Consider the following 19,118-nt stretch of genomic DNA (forward strand, 5'->3'; position numbering starts at 1 on the left):
AGGTCTGAGAAGAAACTCTTAACAGAACAAGCATTTCACAGGATTAGGAGACCCCAGTTGGTTCATCCAACCTCTCTCTGATGTGACTCTTGGCAAACTCTAGTGTTCTTGCCAAAAAGCCACCTTTTTTCTTGAATACCTCTAGGTACAGGCAACTCACCACCCCACTGGGTTGTTTTGAACACACCCCAACTGCTGTTTCCACTCATGGCTAGAAAGGTTCTTTTTTAACACAAGAGCTTGAACATAGCATCTGCGTGGCCTGGCTTTACCCTTTGAACACTACATACCTAGCCCAATCCCTCTTCCCCAAGACAGGACTTTTTTTGTGTGTGTGTCTCCTTTCCAAGTCAATGTGGTTTTATGTGCCCTCATCCTCCTTCCAAATGCTTCTTGGACAAGATCTGGTTTGTCAGTAACACCTTCAAAATATGGTTCCCACATTGAGGAACTGTAAAATGTCTGCTGCAGCTGTTACCCTTGCAACACACACACACACACACACACACACACACACACACACACACACACACATACACACACACAGAGAGAGAGAGAGAGAGAGAGAGAGAGAGAGAGAGAGAGAGAGAGAGAGAGAGAGTGTGTGTGTGAGTAGTTGGCTTCCAACTCTATCTTCATTCATTTTGCATTCCATACACTGTCAAAGGTCCTTCTGAAACAAATCCAAGTGTATATTTCCACGATATGCCCTGGACCTGTCTCCACATTGACTCTCTACAAGGCAAACAAGGTGTCCAGGTTCAGACCCAGACCATGAAAAGTGGCCAGTGCAGGGATGGCCAGGACTTCTGCCTCCTTGTTCTGGACTGTCACATCCTTCCTGCTCATCTTCTGGATCACACTAACCTTCCCCAAGGTCATCACTGTGTTAGCCTGAGGCTAGGGTCGGGTCCCGGGGTGGGTTTGGTTATTAATACAGAAAGTACGACAGCATACATGGGGTTCACAGGTCCTCCCCCTCCAGCCCTGAGCATCTGAGATCTTCCAGGTGAGACATTGTGCAAGGAAGGGCTCAGCAAAGGTATGGAAGGAGGGCAGCTCTGAGCAGCAGAGGTGAACGGAGAGGCTACAGAAAGGAAAGTTCACTGAACCTGGGCAGAAATGGGTATGGGGTGGCAGGAACCAGTGTCCCCCACAGGCCCATGGTACCTGTGAGCAGGAAGGGGCATCTTGAACCCTTCAAGAGAAGCAAGTTGAGCCGGGTGTTGGCGGCGTACACCTTTAATCCCAGCACTTGGGAGGCAGAGACAGGCGGATCTCTGTGAGTTCGAGACCAGCCTGGACTACAGATCAAATTCCAGGATAGCCAGAGCCGTTACACAGAGAAATCCTGTCTTGAAAGACAAAAACAAACAAAGAAAAAACCCAACAACAACAAAGAGAAGCAAGGTGAATTCCAGGCCTGAACCCCAGCACCAGGTCACAGAGAGGTGACCTCAGCTGGTGAATGGAAGGACTATAGGCCTAGCTAAAATCTTGACTTCTGGCACCCAAGAGACTGAGGGCTCCCCATGGCCAACCCTACAGGCATAAGAAGATCCTGAGGTGTCCAGAGCTGGATTCCCTGCTACGCACTGGGTGAGCAGAATACATCTGACTCAAATGGTAAAGGTGTGTGACCTGGTAGCCTAAAGTCATTCATAAACCCACAGCTGCGTCTGCTCTCATGTCACACGCCAGCATCTGGGAGACCTGAGTATATCGCTCTGCATTTCTCCAGGCTCACTTCTCTTGACCTAACTACTCCATGAGCATCCTAATTATCAGTCCTTCCGGAAGCGCTTCCTCCGAGGTACGTGAAAGCTTCCATTTGGGCTGCCGTACTGCAGTTGTTAATAACAGATAGTCTGGCTGGGCGAAGGGCAGAGGGCAGGGCTTGTTCTAATGCGCTGCTGAAGGCTGCCTTGCCGGCCCCTGACAAGCTGAGCCCATCAGCTCTCTCCCTCTGCGCACTCAGCCTCGGGGATTTATCTAACTACAGAGATATCCATCCACATATCTCTGCCTCGTTCATAAGGATATATTGTCAAACGCCTAGTCAAAACGTAAACGCACTCCATCTACTACAGGTTCCTAATCCATCAGCACGGTGACCTAGCAGAAGAAAAATGTGGAGGGGAGAATGGAAGGAAATGAGGTTAATGTGGTCTGGCCCAGCTGCCTCTGAATGGTTCCTGCCACCTTTCCTAAGTGCCTCTGGCCTAGTTAGGGTTACCACTGCTGTGGCCAAACACATGACCAAAGCAACTTGGTGAGGAAAGGATTTACTTGTCTTACACTTAAGTTATTTTGGGTTTTTCGACACGGGGTTTCTCTGTGTAATAATAGCCCTGCCTGTCCTGGATTCTCTTTGTAGACCAGGCTGGCCTCAAACACACAAGAGATCCACCTGCTTCTCCCTCCCTGAGTGCTAGGCTTTGGCTTAGCATGTTGCTGTTCATTACTGGAAGACAAAACAGGAACAGGGCAGGAACCTGGAGGCAGGAAGGAGCTGACGCAGAGCTGATAGAGGGGTGCTGCTTACTGGCTTGCTCCTCATGGCTTTCTCAGCCTGTTTTCTTTCTTTTTTCTTTTCTTTTCTTTTTTTTTAGTTTTTTAAGACAGGGTCTCTCTGTGTAGCCTTGGCTGTCCTGGACTCATTTTATAGACCAGGCTGGCCTCGAACTCACATCGATCCACCAGCCTCTGCCTCTCAAGTGCTGGGATTAAAGGCATGCGCCACCATGCCCAGCCTTCAGCCTGCTTTCTTATAGAACCCAGGATCACCCACAATGAACTGGGCCTGCCCACAACACTCACTAATTAAGAAGATGCTATAGAGGCTTCCCACAGCCCACTCCTATGGAGGTGTCTCTCAGGTGAAGCTCCCCTCTTTCCAGTGACTCTAGCTTCTGCTCGAATTCATTGCTAGTAATAAGGCGTCCCTCCACCACTCTGCCCTGTCCCAAAGTCCTGGAGTGAGTTTTTTTTCTGGACACGGGGTCTCACTGTGTATTCCTGGCTGGCCTCAAACTCTCAGAGATCTACCAGCCTGTCTCCCAAGTGCTGAACTGCCATGCCTGGCAGTCCCTGAAGTCTCTGCGCACGCCACAATAAGAGAAGCAAGAGGAAAGCAAAGAAACTCGAAGCCACTGTGATGAACACTGTTTCTTATTTTAATTAGCCAATCTACAGGAAACCTTCATTGAATCTGGAGACAGAATACAAATTATGGTGGCATGTATACAAAATGTGGCCCCAAATATGGCCTCTTGGGATTATATATAAAAATAGACATTAAAACCTACACCTGAGCATGGTGTAGCAGCTCGCATGGTTCTGTGAGGGTAGCAATGTGTCAGGCCTGGCTTGTGCACAGTGAGAGCCATTGGTCCTCCAGGCTCTGGGTAACAATGGTCAGCCCCAAGCAGGGGTCACAGGCACTTCTCCAAAGACAGGACACTCAAAAGCACCAGATGCTACAACCCTGGCATGCTGGGGAGGACAGAGCAAGAAAGGACCACTCCTTCCCTAGGCTTCTGAGCCCCGATCCAAGCTCAGGGACCCCAGACCTCTGGTAGACAAACCGCCTTAACTTCATGAGAACTCTGGGCAATTTTAAATTATGTTTTCCCCAAGGAAGTGCGCCAGTGCTCAGTCAAGGTGGTTTTGTGCAGGCCAAGAGCCTGGATACCCTCCAGGCCAGCTGATTACTGAGTAAATCACAATAGGCTGCTGTGGTTACCTCAACACAAGATGCTACAACAGGAGACAGTGAGACACCGTTCATCGTTTGGAAGTGACCTCATGAAGCCACTCCCTGTCTGGACCAGACAACAGAGAGCAAGGAGAGGACGGACACATATTTCATAGCTCATTCACTGACAGAGCCTCTCAATGTGGCTGAGTGTGGCCAGGACTGTTGTCAATGGCTTGTACATTCAGCAGGCCATCCTGTGTCTCTGTGGACAGGGACAAGTGTCCCTTACGCATGTTGTTACTTTTGCCCACAGTCTGGACACTACCACTTCAGGTCCCAGTAATTACTGCCATCCTAATGGGTTCGAGGGAGGGGAGCAGTCCCCTGCCCCCACTGTGTTGTACCGAAAGCTTTTCTCAGCTGCCCCAGGCTTTGACTGTCTTGCTGCAGGGTGATCTGACACTTTCCTCAACAGTGGTGATGAGTGAAAGGAGAGATGAAGGGCAGAGACGTCTGAACCACCACCTCCACAAGATGCCGGGAGCCACATGGTTGTTAATGAGGGACTTTCTCTAGCAGGCAGCACGTTCATTTGGGGGACAGGTGCTCTGTGTTAATGGCACCTGGCACCAATTATTGCCATTTTCTATGTGCCAAGGTAACAGGGCAGTACTGGGCCTTATCGCTATGGCTCTTTGGGGACACACAGCTCCTTCACAAATTGTTAGGGCACACTGTCTAGAGAAAAGGGAGATGGACCTTCCGTCCTAACGTGGCCTAACAACACCCTCTAGTGGAGACTATAAATAACACAAGGAGAGTGTGTCCAATCCATCTACAGACACTACAGCAGTTTCATATCTTTATGAAGATAATCCCAACACATAAGGTCAGGAGTTCACAGGGATGCTGACCGCCCACCCTAGCCAGTGAGGCCTCTTCTCAGTCTCCGGCTTCTGCACACTCTAAGAGGGTCTGTGCTGTGGGAGGAGCGGCTGGCCTCCTCAGAGTCTGGGCAGGCTGCCTGCTGGTGCCAGGATGATGCCAAAGACATAGAAAAGCCCCAGCAGGAGGTTGAGCTTGGCTGTCCTCTGGGGCAGCTTGTTGAAAGCCTGGCTGCGGAACTGCCTCTCGAGGGAGAAGGCCATGGGGATGGTGAGCAGCGGCAGCACCAGGCTGATGCTGCAGTGCGTGGCCAGGATGCTGAAGATCAGGTAGGGCAGAAAGAGCAGCGTGTTGTAGAGCACATAGGAGAAGGTGGGCCCGATGAGGATGGCCAGCGTGACGATGCCAGCCTCCCGGTCAGATTCCATGTCCCTGGTGTTGTTGGAGTGGAGGATGGCCTCCGTGCTGAGGGCCAGAGGGATGGCGTAGACTAGAGGGAAGATGGCCAAGGACCCCACCTGGACAGCATAGGCGAACATCACAGCCAGCGGGCCGAAAGTGATGAGGATGATGAGGTCTCCCAGGGCCACATATTTGAATCCGATTCCTGCGGCCAGAAAAACCAAAGAGGCAGTGTGAATCACGGGCTGGACACTGAGGCGCTGTCTAAGAGATGGCCATGTCTGGAAAGAGGCTATGAGGGTGAGCAATCACTGGGGAACCCCAAGTTACCCAATACAGACTCAGCTTTCTAAGCCCAACTACCAGGTACCTACCAAGTTGGGCTGTTAGGATTTGTCCCAAAAACAAAAACAAAAACAAAAAACAGCTTTTGCCACAAAGTGCCCTGAACTCTGCTGCACAGAGATGACATGAGCCCAAGAACATGTAAACGGTTTTGTGATCCAGTGCATTGATTTCTTCTGCCCTTCTCCAGCCCTGAAAGGCAGAATGGACGTCTTGCCTCCCTCCCCACAAGTCTTTCTTCTGGTTTCAAAGAGGCCAGTGAAACACTGTAGCATTTCACAACCCTGTGCCCTTGAAGAGAAAGAGCCTGTTGGGCTGGAGAGATGGCTCAGCAGTTAAGAGCACTGACTGCTCCTCAGAGGTCATGAGTTGTTCAATTCCCAGCAACCACCTGGCTTGTCACAGTTGGCTGGCTCCCCAATGCTTGGCACTAGGGCTGAACTGAACAGAGAGCCACAGTGACCAACATCCCAACCTGGTATTGAGGTCGGAAGTTCTTCCCACTCGAGACTGGACCAGGTAACGCCCTGAGCAGTGGTGGGGGCTGGCCAGAGAGATGCCCCAACCTTGACTGCTACAGAAGCCTGTGGGGCCTTTGGATCTATGATGCTGTGTGGCATGGCCTCGGGTTATCTGATGACATTTTAACTAGTCCAAAATGACAGGTGACAATGGTCTGCACGGGATCAAAAACCACAGGCACCAAGGACCAAGATCTGGCCGACTTCACAGCCCCAGAAGCAGCTGTGGGTCTGCTGGCACTCAACGAGCGCCCTGTTGTTCTGAATGCAGCACCCCACAGGCATGACTCCTCAGCGACCCAGCACAGGCAGCCAACTCCTCAGAGCAGGGTCGTGTGCTGATGTCTTGGTTATCTGAGGACATGTGCCCGGGAGGACGTTCCTTTGAGAGAACAGCAGCCCTGAAGCAGGGAGCCCTTGCCGCTTGAACACACTGCAGGTACTCAGGAAGCCTCCTCCCAGGCCAGCCCAGCATGATGCTCCCCGTCCTCACTTACACTCTCTGACCGACACACCATAACAGGACTCAGGCCAGGGAGGAACTGACCTGTAGCTGGATGCTGCAAAGATCCCTCCCTCAGATCAGCAGACAAAAGTGACTTGAGGCAGCTCGTTATGGATTCTCAGGCCTGAGCATGCTCACTGAGTTCCTTTGTCTTCTTGTTATCACACACTGGCCACAGCCTGAGCAAGCTTCCCCCCACACTCTGGGCTCGCTCACTCCTTGTCTGGACCCCCCTCACTTTCCACCGCGTGACTATTTGCCTACCTCTACTACAAAAGACATGGTTTGCTTGCTTCCTCTTCCCCAGCAGCTGAGATACACGGCTTGTTTCCCCTGTTGTTCTTCTCTCTGACCTAACATAGCTGTGGTCAAGCTTCAAAACCAAACAAAACACCCAGGACAGACCTGGGTTCGGGCCGTAAGTAGGTCCTCCACCAAAGCCAAGCACAAACGCACACCAAGAATGAGAAAGGCCTGGTCATCTTGAATTTATCTGATGCAAAAAAGTGACTGAGCCTTTGGAGACAGCACTTTCTCAGTGTGAGAGACATGTCCCAGGACCACAGGTGCCCCGAGTCAGAGATGTGACCCATATGGGAGTCTCCTCTTAAGCATTCCGACCCCTCCTGGAGATGGCACAGTGAAATAATGGGCCCATTTTCCATATAGGAGCCAGAATTACTCTGTTAAGACCTACATCAAAAAGTTGGCCAGGGCCAGGTGGTAGTGCATGCCCGTCCTTCTAGCACTTAGAACACAATGGCAGGAGGGTCACTAGTTTCTGGCCAGCCTGGCTGCACACTAAGAGGCTGACTCAGAGAGGAGGCTGGCAAAGCGCAGAGCCACTGGAAGTCTCATGGCGCCGTGGGAATGTGAGCAGCAGAAGCACTTCTGAAAGGGGTTGGCAGCTCTGTAGAACTAAACGTCACCCAGCGGAGGCCACAACAGCTACACTTCCAGGCATTTACTCAAGAGAAATGAAAACAAATACTCATAAAAAGACTTGAACATGAATGTGCAGTCACAATAGAAAAAGAGATACAACCCAAAGGTCCCTGAACAGGTGAGCAGAACAAAAGTGTGGCATGTCTCTCAGCAGATGCTGCTCCACAGTGAAAGGAGCTGCTGACGAGCATGACAGCACCGTGAGCTGTGGAAACTCACACTGGGAAGAGGGGCCAGGCGTGGTAGGCACTGCTTTAATCCCAGCCCTTGGGAGGCAAAGGCAGGAGGCTCTCTGAGAGCTGGACACCAGCTTGGTCTACATAGTGAGTTCTAGGCTAGCCAGGGCAATAGAGAGAGATCCTGTCTCAAATCAAACAGAAAACAAACAAACAAACAAACAAACAAAGAGAGTTCATATTGCAATAAGCAAAGTCATAAGAAGCCCAAATGGAACTGTTCCCTCTACACAGCACCTGAATCAAAGAAACTAGAAGACAGCTGCGTGTGGGTGGGTGAGGGTACAGGGGGGCTGGTGGGAAGAGCCTGAGGAGGCTTTGGGGGTGATGGAGACGCAAGGACTACAGAGCTGTTTACATTTGTCAAGGTTCACCAAACCAAGCGTACGTAAGTGCATGTCAATTATATACCACTAAAAACCAATGTTCAAAGAAAATCTATGTGGGCCGAGGGATGGCTCAGCAGTTAAGAGCACCAGCTACTCTTCCAGAGGTTCTGAGTTCAATTCCCAGCAACCACATAGTGGCTGACTACTATCTATAATGGATCTGATGCTCATTTTCTGTCATGCAGGCATACATGCAAATAGAGCATATATATATACATATATATCATAAATAAATGAATCTTTAAAAAAAGAAAGCAATCTATCGGGTTGGAGAGATGGCTCAGTGGTTAGGATCACTGGCTGCTCTTCCAGAGAGCCAGGTTCAGTTCCCAGCACCCATAGGGCAGCTCACGACAGCCTGGAACTCCACTTCCTGGGGCCCCAATGCTCTGACTCTGGGAACCTGCAAGTACCTGGTGTGCATCCATTCATGCAGGCAAACCACATGTGCACATAAAGTAAAACCAAATATTAAAAAAAGAGAGATAAGCCAGATTATGCTCAACACATGGCAATCTTAGTTGTTCACTCCATGAGTACTTCACCTTAAGTGTGTGGCGCGTGTTACATACACATATGCATGAATGTGCTTGTGTCTTTCTCTATCACACTCCACCATTTTTTCTTTTTTATTTTCTTTTTTTAAAATTTTTTATTTTTTGGTTTTTTGAGACAGGGCTGTCCTGGACTCGCTTTGTAGGCCAGGCTGGCCTCAAACTCACAGTGATCCACCTGCCTCTGTCTCCCAAGTGCTGGGAGTAAAGGCGTGTGCCACCACGCCTGGCACTTGGCCATTTTCTTTCTTTCTTTCTTTCTTTTCTTTTCTTTTCTTTTCTTTTTTTTTTTTTTTTTTTGAGGTGGGGTTGGGTGTACCTTGAAGCCCAGCTACCGCGGCAGTGCTGGAATGACAGACATGGCACATCATCTGGCTAACTGTGTAATTTTAAATAAGATAATAATCAAGCCTCTCCAAGAAGGTGCAGAGGCGAAGGACAAGGAAGAACATCCCAAACAGAGAGACACTGGCACCTGTAAAGTGCATGCCTTGACATCCTAGGTCCAAGAGGAAAGACGAGGGCAGGGCAGGGCTGGGGAGGGCAGAGGTATGCAGACGATGCGGGGTCCTGAATGTGTCCCTAACAACTCGGCTTTACTCTGAATGGGGTGGAAGCTACTGAAGAGTGTTAAACAGAGGACGGCCAGCTGCAGTCCACTAACAGGACCAGTAGGTGGGTGATGGGCTGACAACAGCCTGAAAGGGATGAGGGCAAGATGCAAAGAGACCGTTAGGAGCTTCTGCAATACTCCAGGGAGAGGAGCTCAGAGGAGTCAGGACATGGGGAGAAATGGTCAGGTCTCAAAGAGACTTTTTTTGGGTGTGGGGGCTGTTTTTTGGGGGGGGAGTTGAGACAGGATTTCTCTGTGTAGCCTTAGCTGTCCTAGACTTGCTTTGTAGACCAGGCTGGCCTTGAACTCACAACGATCCACCTATCTCTGTCTCCCAAGTACTGGGATTAAAGGCGTGTGCCACCACGCCCGGCCCTCCAAGGGATTTTTAACAGAAACACAGCTCACTGATGTGCTAGGTGCCAGACATAAGTCTAGTCGAGCAGGGCGTGGTGGCGCAAACCTTTAGTCCAGCACTTGGAAGGCAGAGGCAGGTGGATCTCTGTGGTTTGAGGCCAGGCTGGCTTACAAAGCAAGTTCCAGGATAACAATAGCTACACAGACTAACCAGATTCCAGAGAAACAAAAAGTTAATAAGGATGCTCATGGCTTTGGGCTTGAAGAGCTAGAAGCATGAGGTTACGAGTGGGCTCAGTGCAGCTCAGTGCAGCAAAAAGCAGGGATTTGCCTTCAGACATGCTGTCAGCATGACTAGGCGCTGGGCAGGCAGGGTGTGGGTCACAGGTAAGGCACACATGCTGTACCACTGAGGAGAGCACAGCAACAGGCCAGAGCCCAGTCTCCCAACAGAAGCCGGCTGTGAGCCTGGAGTTTATAAGCCTAGAGAGAGCTTGAGAGTTACCACTTACCCAGTGAGACTGGCTATCATCACCAAAGGAGCCATGGGGGAAAAAAGAGACCCAAGGGCCCTCTGGAGGCTGAGGAGTGGGGAGAAGCCAACAAAGATGGCAATGGGCAGCCAGCCTGTTCTGGTTGCTGCCCCGCTGCCCCTCTCTCGGCACGTGCTTCAGTCTCCCCTGGACCGCAGACCTTTGCCCTTGCCAGCCCTTCATTCAGGCTGCAATCAGACAGACTATTTCTAGCCAACGGTCAGTTCTGTTTCCCTCAAGTCTTGGTTAAAATGTCACTTAAGTAAGGAGAATGCCGTGATATAGAGAATTCCGGAAGGCTCACGTACTCAGGAGTTAGTCCCTGAGCTGGCAGAATATTTTATTTTTAACATTTATTTGTTTTTATGTGTGTACATCTGTGCCTCTAACTCACAGAGTTCTGCCTGCCTCTGCCTCAAACTTTTTTCGGTTGTTTTTCTTTTCTTCCCCCCCCCCCCCCCGTTTTGTTTTGCTTTTTGGTTTTTATGAGGCAGAGTTTCTCTGTGTACCCTTGGCTGTCCTGGACTCACTTTGTAGACCAGGCTGACCTCAAACTCAGGCAGACATCGCCTGCCTCTGCCTCCTTGAGTGCTGGGATTAGGCGAGTGCAACCACACCTGGCTTGTTTTTGTTTTTCTCTTTTCTTTTCATTGGGGGGATGGGGGTGGATGTGAGACAGGGTTTCTCTGTGTGGCCTTGGCTATCCAGAAACTTGCTCTGTAGACCAGGCTGGCCTCCAACTCAAGATCTGCCTGCCTCTGCCTCCTGAGTGCTGGGATTAAATGCTTACTCCACCACCACTCTGCTGCCTCAAACGTTTTAATAGCCCTAATTTTACAAGTGCCTGCTGGGTAACTTCAGTCTCTTGCTTTTCTTCCCATTCCTTCCTATGGTCCTCATCTTCCTCTCCTCTTAGGCAGGAGGGCTATCGGGCCTGGAACTGGTCCTCCGCGCTTTCCACCAACATTCTCTCCGAAGATCTCACCAACCCTACAACTTTATCTATAAGCCAATGACTTCCCAATATCTGTCCCTCTAGCCGGCCTCTTCCATAACCTGGGCTGCTTTACCCAACTGCCCACCTCACATCTCCACTTGGGAACTCCAGCAGACATAAGATGTCAAGTTGATCTCCTTTCCTCAAAAAACTGTGCCTTTCGCCCCTGTGTGGTATGGTGACATCAACTGTACTTTTCCGGTGGCTTGGGCCAAACCTTCTGAGTAAAGTTTAATTCTGTGGTATCTCTACCTAAGATCCAATCCACTGGCAAGCACTGTCTACCTCCCAAGCCCATTCAGAACTGACTCACTGCTCCACGGCCACCACCCTGACGCAGGCCACCAAACACCTCGCCTGGAGTGTTCAAGGGCCTCTGACTTGGTCTTTGCTCTTCCACCCTTGCCCAATACCACAGCCAGAGAGAGTCTTTCAAACCATGGCATCACACTACTGTTCAAGATCCTGCAATGGCTCAGGCACTTCAGAGTAAGGAGTGCAGACGGCCTATACAGGCTGCAAGCCTCCCTCCCTCCCCAGACAGACCTCTCTTCATGTAACCCCCTGGACTACTTCCCTCATAAATAAGGTGTATTTCTTCCTGTTCCTCAAAGTTGCCAGGCGCCGTGGCATTGGCTGCTCCCATTACCTAGAGTTGTAGAACTCAGACGTCTACATGACCAACTCCATCATCTCTCACTGCCTTCAATCTAGCTCAGGCGTTCCCTCTTGAGAGAGGCCCACACCACCAAACTACTTAAAATAGTCATCAGGGTCCTCTTCCCTGCCCCATGCCATAGCACTTACCACCTCTTTCTTTTCTTTTTGTTTTTTTGTTTTTGTTTTTGTTTTTTCTGAGACAAGGTTTCTCTATGTAACAGAGCCCTGGCTTTCCTGGACTCTCTTTGTAGACTAGGCTGGTCTCGAACTTACAGAGATCCACCTGCCTCTGCCTCCCAAGTTAAAGGCATGTGGCACTTACCACTTCTTACACCCAGTTGTTATGCACTGTATTAAACTTCAGTTAATGATGGACCAGACACAAGATGGTCTCAAGAGATTAAAAGGAAAGGTTACAAAAAGAAAGATTAAATGCTTATGTTAATGGTCTACAAAGTTATTATACTATGCTATCTTACTGCATATTAACTTTTTTTTTAAGTGCATGCACATACATATGTAAGAGAGATCTGAGGGCAGCTTTTAGAAATTGGTTCGCTCCTTCTACTTTAGGGGTCCCAGAGCTCAAACTCAGGTTATCTGGCTTTGGCAGTCAGTGCTTTAACCTGCTGAGCTATTTTGCCAGCCCACACTATTTATTTATTTATTTTTGGTTGCTTTAAAGATTTTATTGATATGTGGGTGTTTTTCTGTGTGTATGTACACATGTGTGCTGAGGCTCCACTGTGTGTAGCTGGAGCCCACTGAGGCTCCAAGAGGGTGTTGGATCTCATGATGCTAAAGTTAAACGTGTTTGTGAGGCACTCAACATGAGAGCTTGGAACTGAACTTCCATCCTCTGCAAGAGCAGTAAGAGATTTTTTTTTTTTCCTCTCGAGACAGGGTCTCTCTGTATTATCCTTGGCTGTCCTGGACTCACTTTGTAGACCAGGCTGGCCTCAAACTCACAACGATCCACCTGCCCCTGCCTCCCAAGTGCTGGAATTAAAGGCGTGAGCCACCACACCTGGCACGAGTTTTGTTTAATGCATTTAAGTTTCCCACATTTGGGGAAATCGAAGGGATAAGCTCACCTGGGAAAACCACCTTTGACATCAAGGTATCCCCCCTGCCGGGTGTAGGAGTACTTTATTTACACGTACGCCTGCATGCTATAAGAAGGCATCAGACCCCATTAGAGATACTTGTGAGACACCATGTGATTGCTGGGAAACTCAAGACCTCTAGAAGAGCAGCAGTATTCTTAACCACTGTGCCATCTCTCCAGCTCTCTGCAGTAAGGGATCTTAGAGGCTAAGCTATGTCTCCAGCCAGTGAGCCACGTACATAATCCACTGCCACACCAGGATTTTCAAAACTTAAGGTTTTCAAAGTATCCATGACACACATATTTTGGATTTCCAGTCAAATGGCCCTAATTTAGAAAGGCGCCACGTGTAGGACGTGATGGCGCACGCCTTTAATCCCAGCACTCGGGAGGCAGAGGCAGGTGGATCGCTGTGAGTTCGAGGCCAGCTTGGTCTACAAAGCGAGTCCAGGACAGCCAAGGCTAACACAGAGAGACTCTGTCTCAGAAAAACAAAACAAAACAAAAAACAAGAGGGAAAAAAAAAAAAGAAAAGAAAGGCGTCTTTGACACTTCTACAATTCCTATGTAAAGTAGCAGTTTCCAGTTCAGGAAGTTGGGCAGGAAACAGGGCAATTCTTACCTCCTGTGTAGAGAAAGGAGCCAGACAGGCCTCCAAAGTAGATGAGAGCCAAGTGTTCCAGTTTTAGAGAGGACAGGTAGTAGAGGCAGGCGGCACAGACACAGCCCAGGGTGTAGAGGAAGACTCCAAATCGCACAACATCCTGGGGCTCCAAAATTCGGTCCACCAGAGTCCTGTCATCGCTCTTTTTGTGGTCAATGCCCTTGGAAAAGTCATAGTAAGTGTTGACCAAATTGCCGGCCCCGTGCACAGCCAGGACAGCCACCGCACAGCCCACCAACAGCCTAGGATCCAAGACACCCTGGGATCTGTAGGCCAAGGCACTGCCCAGCGCCACCGGGGTGAGAGAGGCACTGAAGCTCCAGGGCCTCAGGGCCAACACATAGGAGGCGCACTTCTGTCTCCAGGATCGATGTGGCAGTCTGTCCTGCTCGGCCCAGTCGCTGCCCAGCGGGTCCCTGTCCTCGACCTTGGTCGTCTCTCCTGCCTGGATATTAATCTTCTCTCCCAGGGCCTGCACCTCAGCCATGGAAGCTACACGGGGCTAAAGTCAATTCTCAAAGTGAGCCACTCCGGGGCACCGCCCCGGGACGAAGATAAGAGGGGGAACTGCCTGGCCTGACCTTTCTTTGGTTCCGCTCCGGGACAGGGTTTGGGAGGCGGTAAAAAAAAAAAAAACTGCAGACAGCAGCGAGCAGGCCATGCACCGCCACGGGGCCGACGGCTCTGCCCGACCACCTGTCTCCCCGGCCGAGGCCGCACTGGAGTCCCCTTTCCGGGGCCACAACTCAACAACCCGCCCCAGTCCGCAACCTCCAGCGGGCCACCGGCGCCGCCATCTTGTGCGTCCGCCACAGGAGGCCGGCCGGAAACCCAGGCCGGTAGCCGCCAAGGGCCCCGAAAAGACCGGAGAGGAGGGGCGTGGTGGCCGGAGAGGGGCGTGGTCAAAGGCTAGAGCCAGGGTTCAACTTCCTAAATACAAGAGTCACTGGAAACAAACTCTCCCAACTTTCAGGGGAAACTTAGCCCGCCAAGGATTTCAGGGCGTGTCGCTTTGCGATGTACTGGGCCGTTTCACTTACTGAAGTTAGAAATTAGACTCGGCCGGGCGTCGTGACCCACGCCTTTAATCCCAGCACTCGGGAGGCAGAGGCAGGTGGAGCGCAGAGTTTGAGGCCAGCCTGGTCTACAAAGCGACTCCAGGACAGCCAAGGCTATATACAGAGAAACCCTGTCTCGAAAAACCAGAGAGAGAGACAGACTCATTGTAAGGTGGAAGATTGTCCCAAGAAATCCTACATTGAAACTATTGTGCGCGCGGGTGGTGCACGCCTTTAATCCCAGCACGTGGGAGGCAGAGGCAGGAGGATCTCTTTGAGTTCGAGGCCAGTCTGGTCTACAGAGTGAGTTCCAGGACAGTCAAGGCTATACAGAGGAACGCTGTCTTGGGGAAAAAAAAAAAAAAATATATATATATATATATATATATATATATATATATATATATATTGGGGGAGTGCACATGTGCTAAGTCAGAGGACAGCTTTGCAGGGTTAGGTTCTCGCCTTCGGCCATGTGTATTCTGGGGTTTGAACTCAGGTCTTCAGGTTTGGTGGCAAGTGCCTTTATCTCTGAGCCACTGCGCTGGCCCTTTCTTACTTTTTGACACAGCATCAAATGTAGCCTGGAATTCAAAATCCTTCTCCTTCAGTTGTTTAAGTGTCAGGACTATAGATGTATAAATATTTGTTAAGGACAGCCAAGGCTACGCAGCAGAGAAACCCTGCCCCAAAAACCACAAAAACAAAAAAACAAAAAAATTAAAAAGTGGGGAGGTGAGAGATAGATTCAGGACTGCTCTCTTTAACCAGATTTAAGAGGTAATACCTGGCCAGCTTGCTTCGAACTTGGCTCAAAATTGTGGTAGTAGGTTTATTCTCACCTGATGGAATTAATAGGTCTCAGTGTGTCACTCTTTTTATTTTTATTTTATTTTATTTTATGTGCATTGCCATGAGGGTGTCAGAGCCATAGGATCTAGAGTTACAGACAGTTGTGAGCTGCCACGTGGGTGCTGGGAACTGAACCCGGGTCCTCTGGAAGAGCAGACAGTGCTCTTAACCACTGAGCTACCTCTCCAGCTTGTCACTCTTGCTGGTATGGGACTCTTAGAGATCCATTTGTTTCTGCCTCTGAGCGCTGGGTCCTAGAATATTTAAAACGATTAAAAATACAGAGTCAGGTAGGTGTGGTGGCACATGCCTTCAGGGCCAGCACTCCAGAAAGCAAGAGGGTCTCAATGCATTCAAGGCCAGCCTGGTCTACACTGTGAGTTTCAGGACACTGGGGAATACATAGTAAGACCTTGTCTCAAAATACACACACACACACACACACACACACACAAAACAATAACAACAACAACAGCAAGTTGAGGCTTGGGCGTGGAGGTGAACAAAAGCCAGCATAGTCTCAGAACCTTGACAAAAGTTCCTACTTGCTAAAAAAGTCATTCTTATTATCTCTGGCAAATGGTGTAGCTCGTCCATTAAAATCTGACTGTGGTGTCTATCAGCGAGTCTAGATTTATGTTTGCCTTTAGGCTCCCTCAGCCCCTGCTCACAAGCCCCGCCCCCGCTCACGGGCTCCTTCTCCATCCATTTGTGTTTACCTCCCATCCCCCACGCCCTGCAGCTCTTCTCTAGCCTCCCACGAGATAGCTTTGGTAGTTTGGAATAAAGTTCCTTTTTTCACCTCCTGAGCATCTATTTTGGCTTCTTTGTTGCACCCATTTCATTCATTTTGAAGCCAGCTAGCCCCACCTGGAACTCTGCATAGCAAGTTTAGGCCAGCCAGGGCTGTATAGCAAGACATTGTCTTAAAAAAAAAAAAAATTAGGCATAGTGAAGAGAAATACCTCATTTCACTGTAGTAAATTACCTTAACCAGGGTCTGGAGAGATGGCCCAGCAGCTAAGAGCACGGATTGCTCTTTTAAAAGACACAGCTCACAACTGTCTGTAATTCCAATTCCAATGAGATCCAACACCCTCACACAGACACAATTGCACATAAAAAAACAAAAAGAAATCTTTGTTTTTGTTTTGTTTGAGACAGGGTTTCTCTGTGTTTAGCATTGGCTGTCCTAGAGTTACTCTGTAGACCAGGCTGGCCTCGAACTCACAGCAATCCGCTTGCCTCTGCCTCCTGAGTGCTGGGATTAAAGGCGTGCGCCACCATGCCAGCTTTACTGATGATATGATTGGTTGAGAAGGATATACTGCCAGTCTGGAAATCTTCTGCCTTATGATGAACTCATGACCTGGCCAGAATCACCTGTGCTTACTCAGCTTGGGCAGATTTTCTAGTTTAAATGATTACCTAACCCCGACCCCCTTAGGAATTCCCCTAAAAGCGTTTAAAAAGAGCCTACAAACTCACCCAGGTTCCGCTATAGTGTCTAAATGGTGACCCCAACATATTGGATCCTGCAGAATAAGCTCTCTTTTGTTGTTTGTATACTATTTGAGTCTGGGGTCTTTTCTTTAACACCTTCTGGAGCCTAACAACAGTTTCACATGTTTCTTTTAATATTAATAACGTATTTAGTGCTTCATACAATTTATTATTTTGTTTTGTTTTGTTTTGGTTTTGGTTTTTGGAGACAGGGTTTCTCTGTGTAGCCCTGGGTGTCCTGGACTGTCTTTGTAGACCAGGCTGCCCTGGAACTCACAGCGATCCGCCTACCTCTGCCTCCCAAGTGCTGGGATTACAGGCCTGTGCCACCAGGCCTGGCTCATTCAAATTCTTAATTCAACGGGCGTGGTGGTGCACGCCTTTAATCCCAGCACTCGGGAGGCAGAGGCAGGCGGATCGCTGTGAGTTCGAGGCCAGCCAGGTCTACAAAGCGAGTCCAGAACAGCTAAGGCTACACAGAGAAAACCCTGTCTCAAAAAACAAAAAAACAAAACAAAACAAAAATCTTAATTCAAGATACTTCAGAATTTTCAGTGTTTATTACAACACTGATAAAAAATAAAGATGTAAACAAAAAAAGATGTGCCTAGCCAGGCGGTGGTGGCGCATGCCTTTGATCCCAATACTTGGGAGGCAGAGGCAGGCAGATTGCTGTGAGTTTGAGGCCAGCCTGGTCTACAAAGAGAGTCCAGGATAGTCAAAGCTACACAGAGAAACCCTGTCTTGAAAAACCAAAAAACAAAACAAAACAAAACAAAAAAACAAAAAAAAGAAAGAAAAAGAAAAAAGAAAAAGAAAGACAAATCTTAACTATTTTCAATTTATTTTTTACATTTTTATAAATTTTTAATTTTATATACTGGTATTTGCCTTGGTGTTTGCCTGCATGTGTGTTCTGTGCTGGACTTATAGGCAGTTAGTTGTGAGGCTGGGTTTCTCTGTGTAGCCTTGGCTGTCCTGGGTTAGCTTTGTAGGTCAGGCTGGCCTTGAATTCACAGTGATCTGCCTGCCTCTGCCTCCTTGAGTGCTGGGATTCATTGAAACACGTTTTTAAGGAGCGCTCCTTTAATCCCAGCACTCGGGAGGCAGAGGCAGGTGGATCTTTGTTTGAGGCCAGCCTGGTCTACAAAGCGACTCCAGGACAGTCAAGGCTACACAGAGAAACCCCTGTCTCGAAAAAACAAACAAAAGAAAAAAATTTATTTAAATTAGTTCTTGGTGATCGTCTCTCGAGAATGAACTCAATAAGTAAGGCAATTTGGGGGCAGTGGAAATAACTACAAAGTTGCAAATGCGTATTAAATTTTACAAAGGAGAAAGAATGAGTCGCTCAGTAAACCGATTCCCAGTGTGAGTTCCTGCAGTAATTCGAGGGCGTCAGACAGACAGACAGACAGACGCCAACCTCTGCCCAGCTCTCTCAACAGGTCAGCGTGGGCCCTGGACAGCAGCTCCACACAGTCACAACTCTTACGGAGGGGATCCGTAGTAGCGACGGACCGGATGTGTGCGTGGAAGTGACCGAAGTCAACTCACGACTGATTGGCTCTCTGGAATATTCCTAACCCTGCCTTTGCCTGCCACTGGCCGCGTGTTTTGTCTATTTGAACAATCCCCACCCCACCCCCCCGAGAAGCCGGTCCCGAAGCTTCACTTCTTCATGATTATTGGTCCATGATCCTGTCCATCTTCAGTCACGGGCCTCTGATTGGTTATAGGGCTTGTGAGCCCGCCCTCCCCTTCCCGGGCCTAGAGGACAGCTGGGAAGGCGGGTGGTGGGGCTTGGGGGGGCCCTGGAAGCGGCGGTACCGGCTCAGGCGGCGGCAGCTGAGGCGGTGGCCGAAGCCGCGCGGTGAGTCTGGGGCCTGGAGTCGAGCGCTTGCGCCTGGCGGGATGTCCAGACTCACGGACAGTGTGGGCCGTGCTGGGGGGGGAGGCCCGGGGAGCCGCCTGTCTTGGACCGTACAGCGCCTCCGAACCATGCCGGGCAACCCGAGCGGTGTGCACCTCGCCCTCGGGGAGACCCCTCGGGTCGCCCGATCTGCTCCGGGCCTGCCGTGGCGCAGTTTGGTCTCCTTCCCGGTCTCAGTCACCCCTCCAGAACCATCTACAGACGGTGGACCTGCCCCCCCTGGGAGATCCAGCGTTGGGACCAGCTCCCTGCACCGCACCGTGGAGACCTGTCGCGGGGCGGGGGGACCCAGACCTCCGAGCTCACGCAGGCTCGGCCCCTCTCACGCCCTCACTTGATGCTTCAACTTGAATTCCCC

General features: G+C 49.8%; 2 protein-coding genes across 2 annotated transcripts in view; one reads left to right on the forward strand and one right to left on the reverse strand.

Annotated features, from left to right (window-relative positions):
- Positions 1-3,155: 3,155 nt before the first annotated feature.
- On the reverse strand, positions 3,156-14,266 carry UBIAD1 (UbiA prenyltransferase domain containing 1). The gene is made up of 2 exons (XM_084785140.1): positions 13,373-14,266; positions 3,156-5,192 (listed from the first exon to the last, which is right to left on the reverse strand). Exons 1-2 carry the CDS (start codon positions 13,899-13,901, stop codon positions 4,705-4,707), a joined length of 1,017 nt encoding a protein of 338 aa, XP_084641266.1. The 5' UTR covers positions 13,902-14,266; the 3' UTR covers positions 3,156-4,704.
- A 4,316-nt stretch (positions 14,267-18,582) lies between these two features.
- MTOR (mechanistic target of rapamycin kinase) overlaps positions 18,583-19,118 on the forward strand; it is a 118,111-nt gene continuing 117,575 nt past the window's right edge. Inside the window, exon 1 of the mRNA XM_084786680.1 lies at positions 18,583-18,700. The gene's annotated coding sequence lies outside the window, so the exon portion shown is untranslated. The remainder of the gene's footprint in view (positions 18,701-19,118) is intronic.

This window comes from Acomys minous (genome assembly GCF_964271855.1).
Source record: "Acomys minous genome assembly, chromosome: 6".
NCBI lineage: Eukaryota > Metazoa > Chordata > Mammalia > Rodentia > Muridae > Acomys > Acomys minous.

What these genes read in the sequence shown, in the direction of transcription:
- UBIAD1 (XM_084785140.1), bottom strand. Translation starts at nt 13,901, where the DNA reads ATGGCTGAGGTGCAGGCCCTGGGAGAGAAGATTAATATCCAGGCAGGA. An exon ending in CTCCTTTCTCTACACAGGAG is followed by an intron (nt 5,193 to 13,372) that starts GTAAGAATTGCC and finishes TTCTGGCCGCAG; the next exon opens with GAATCGGATTCAAATATGTG.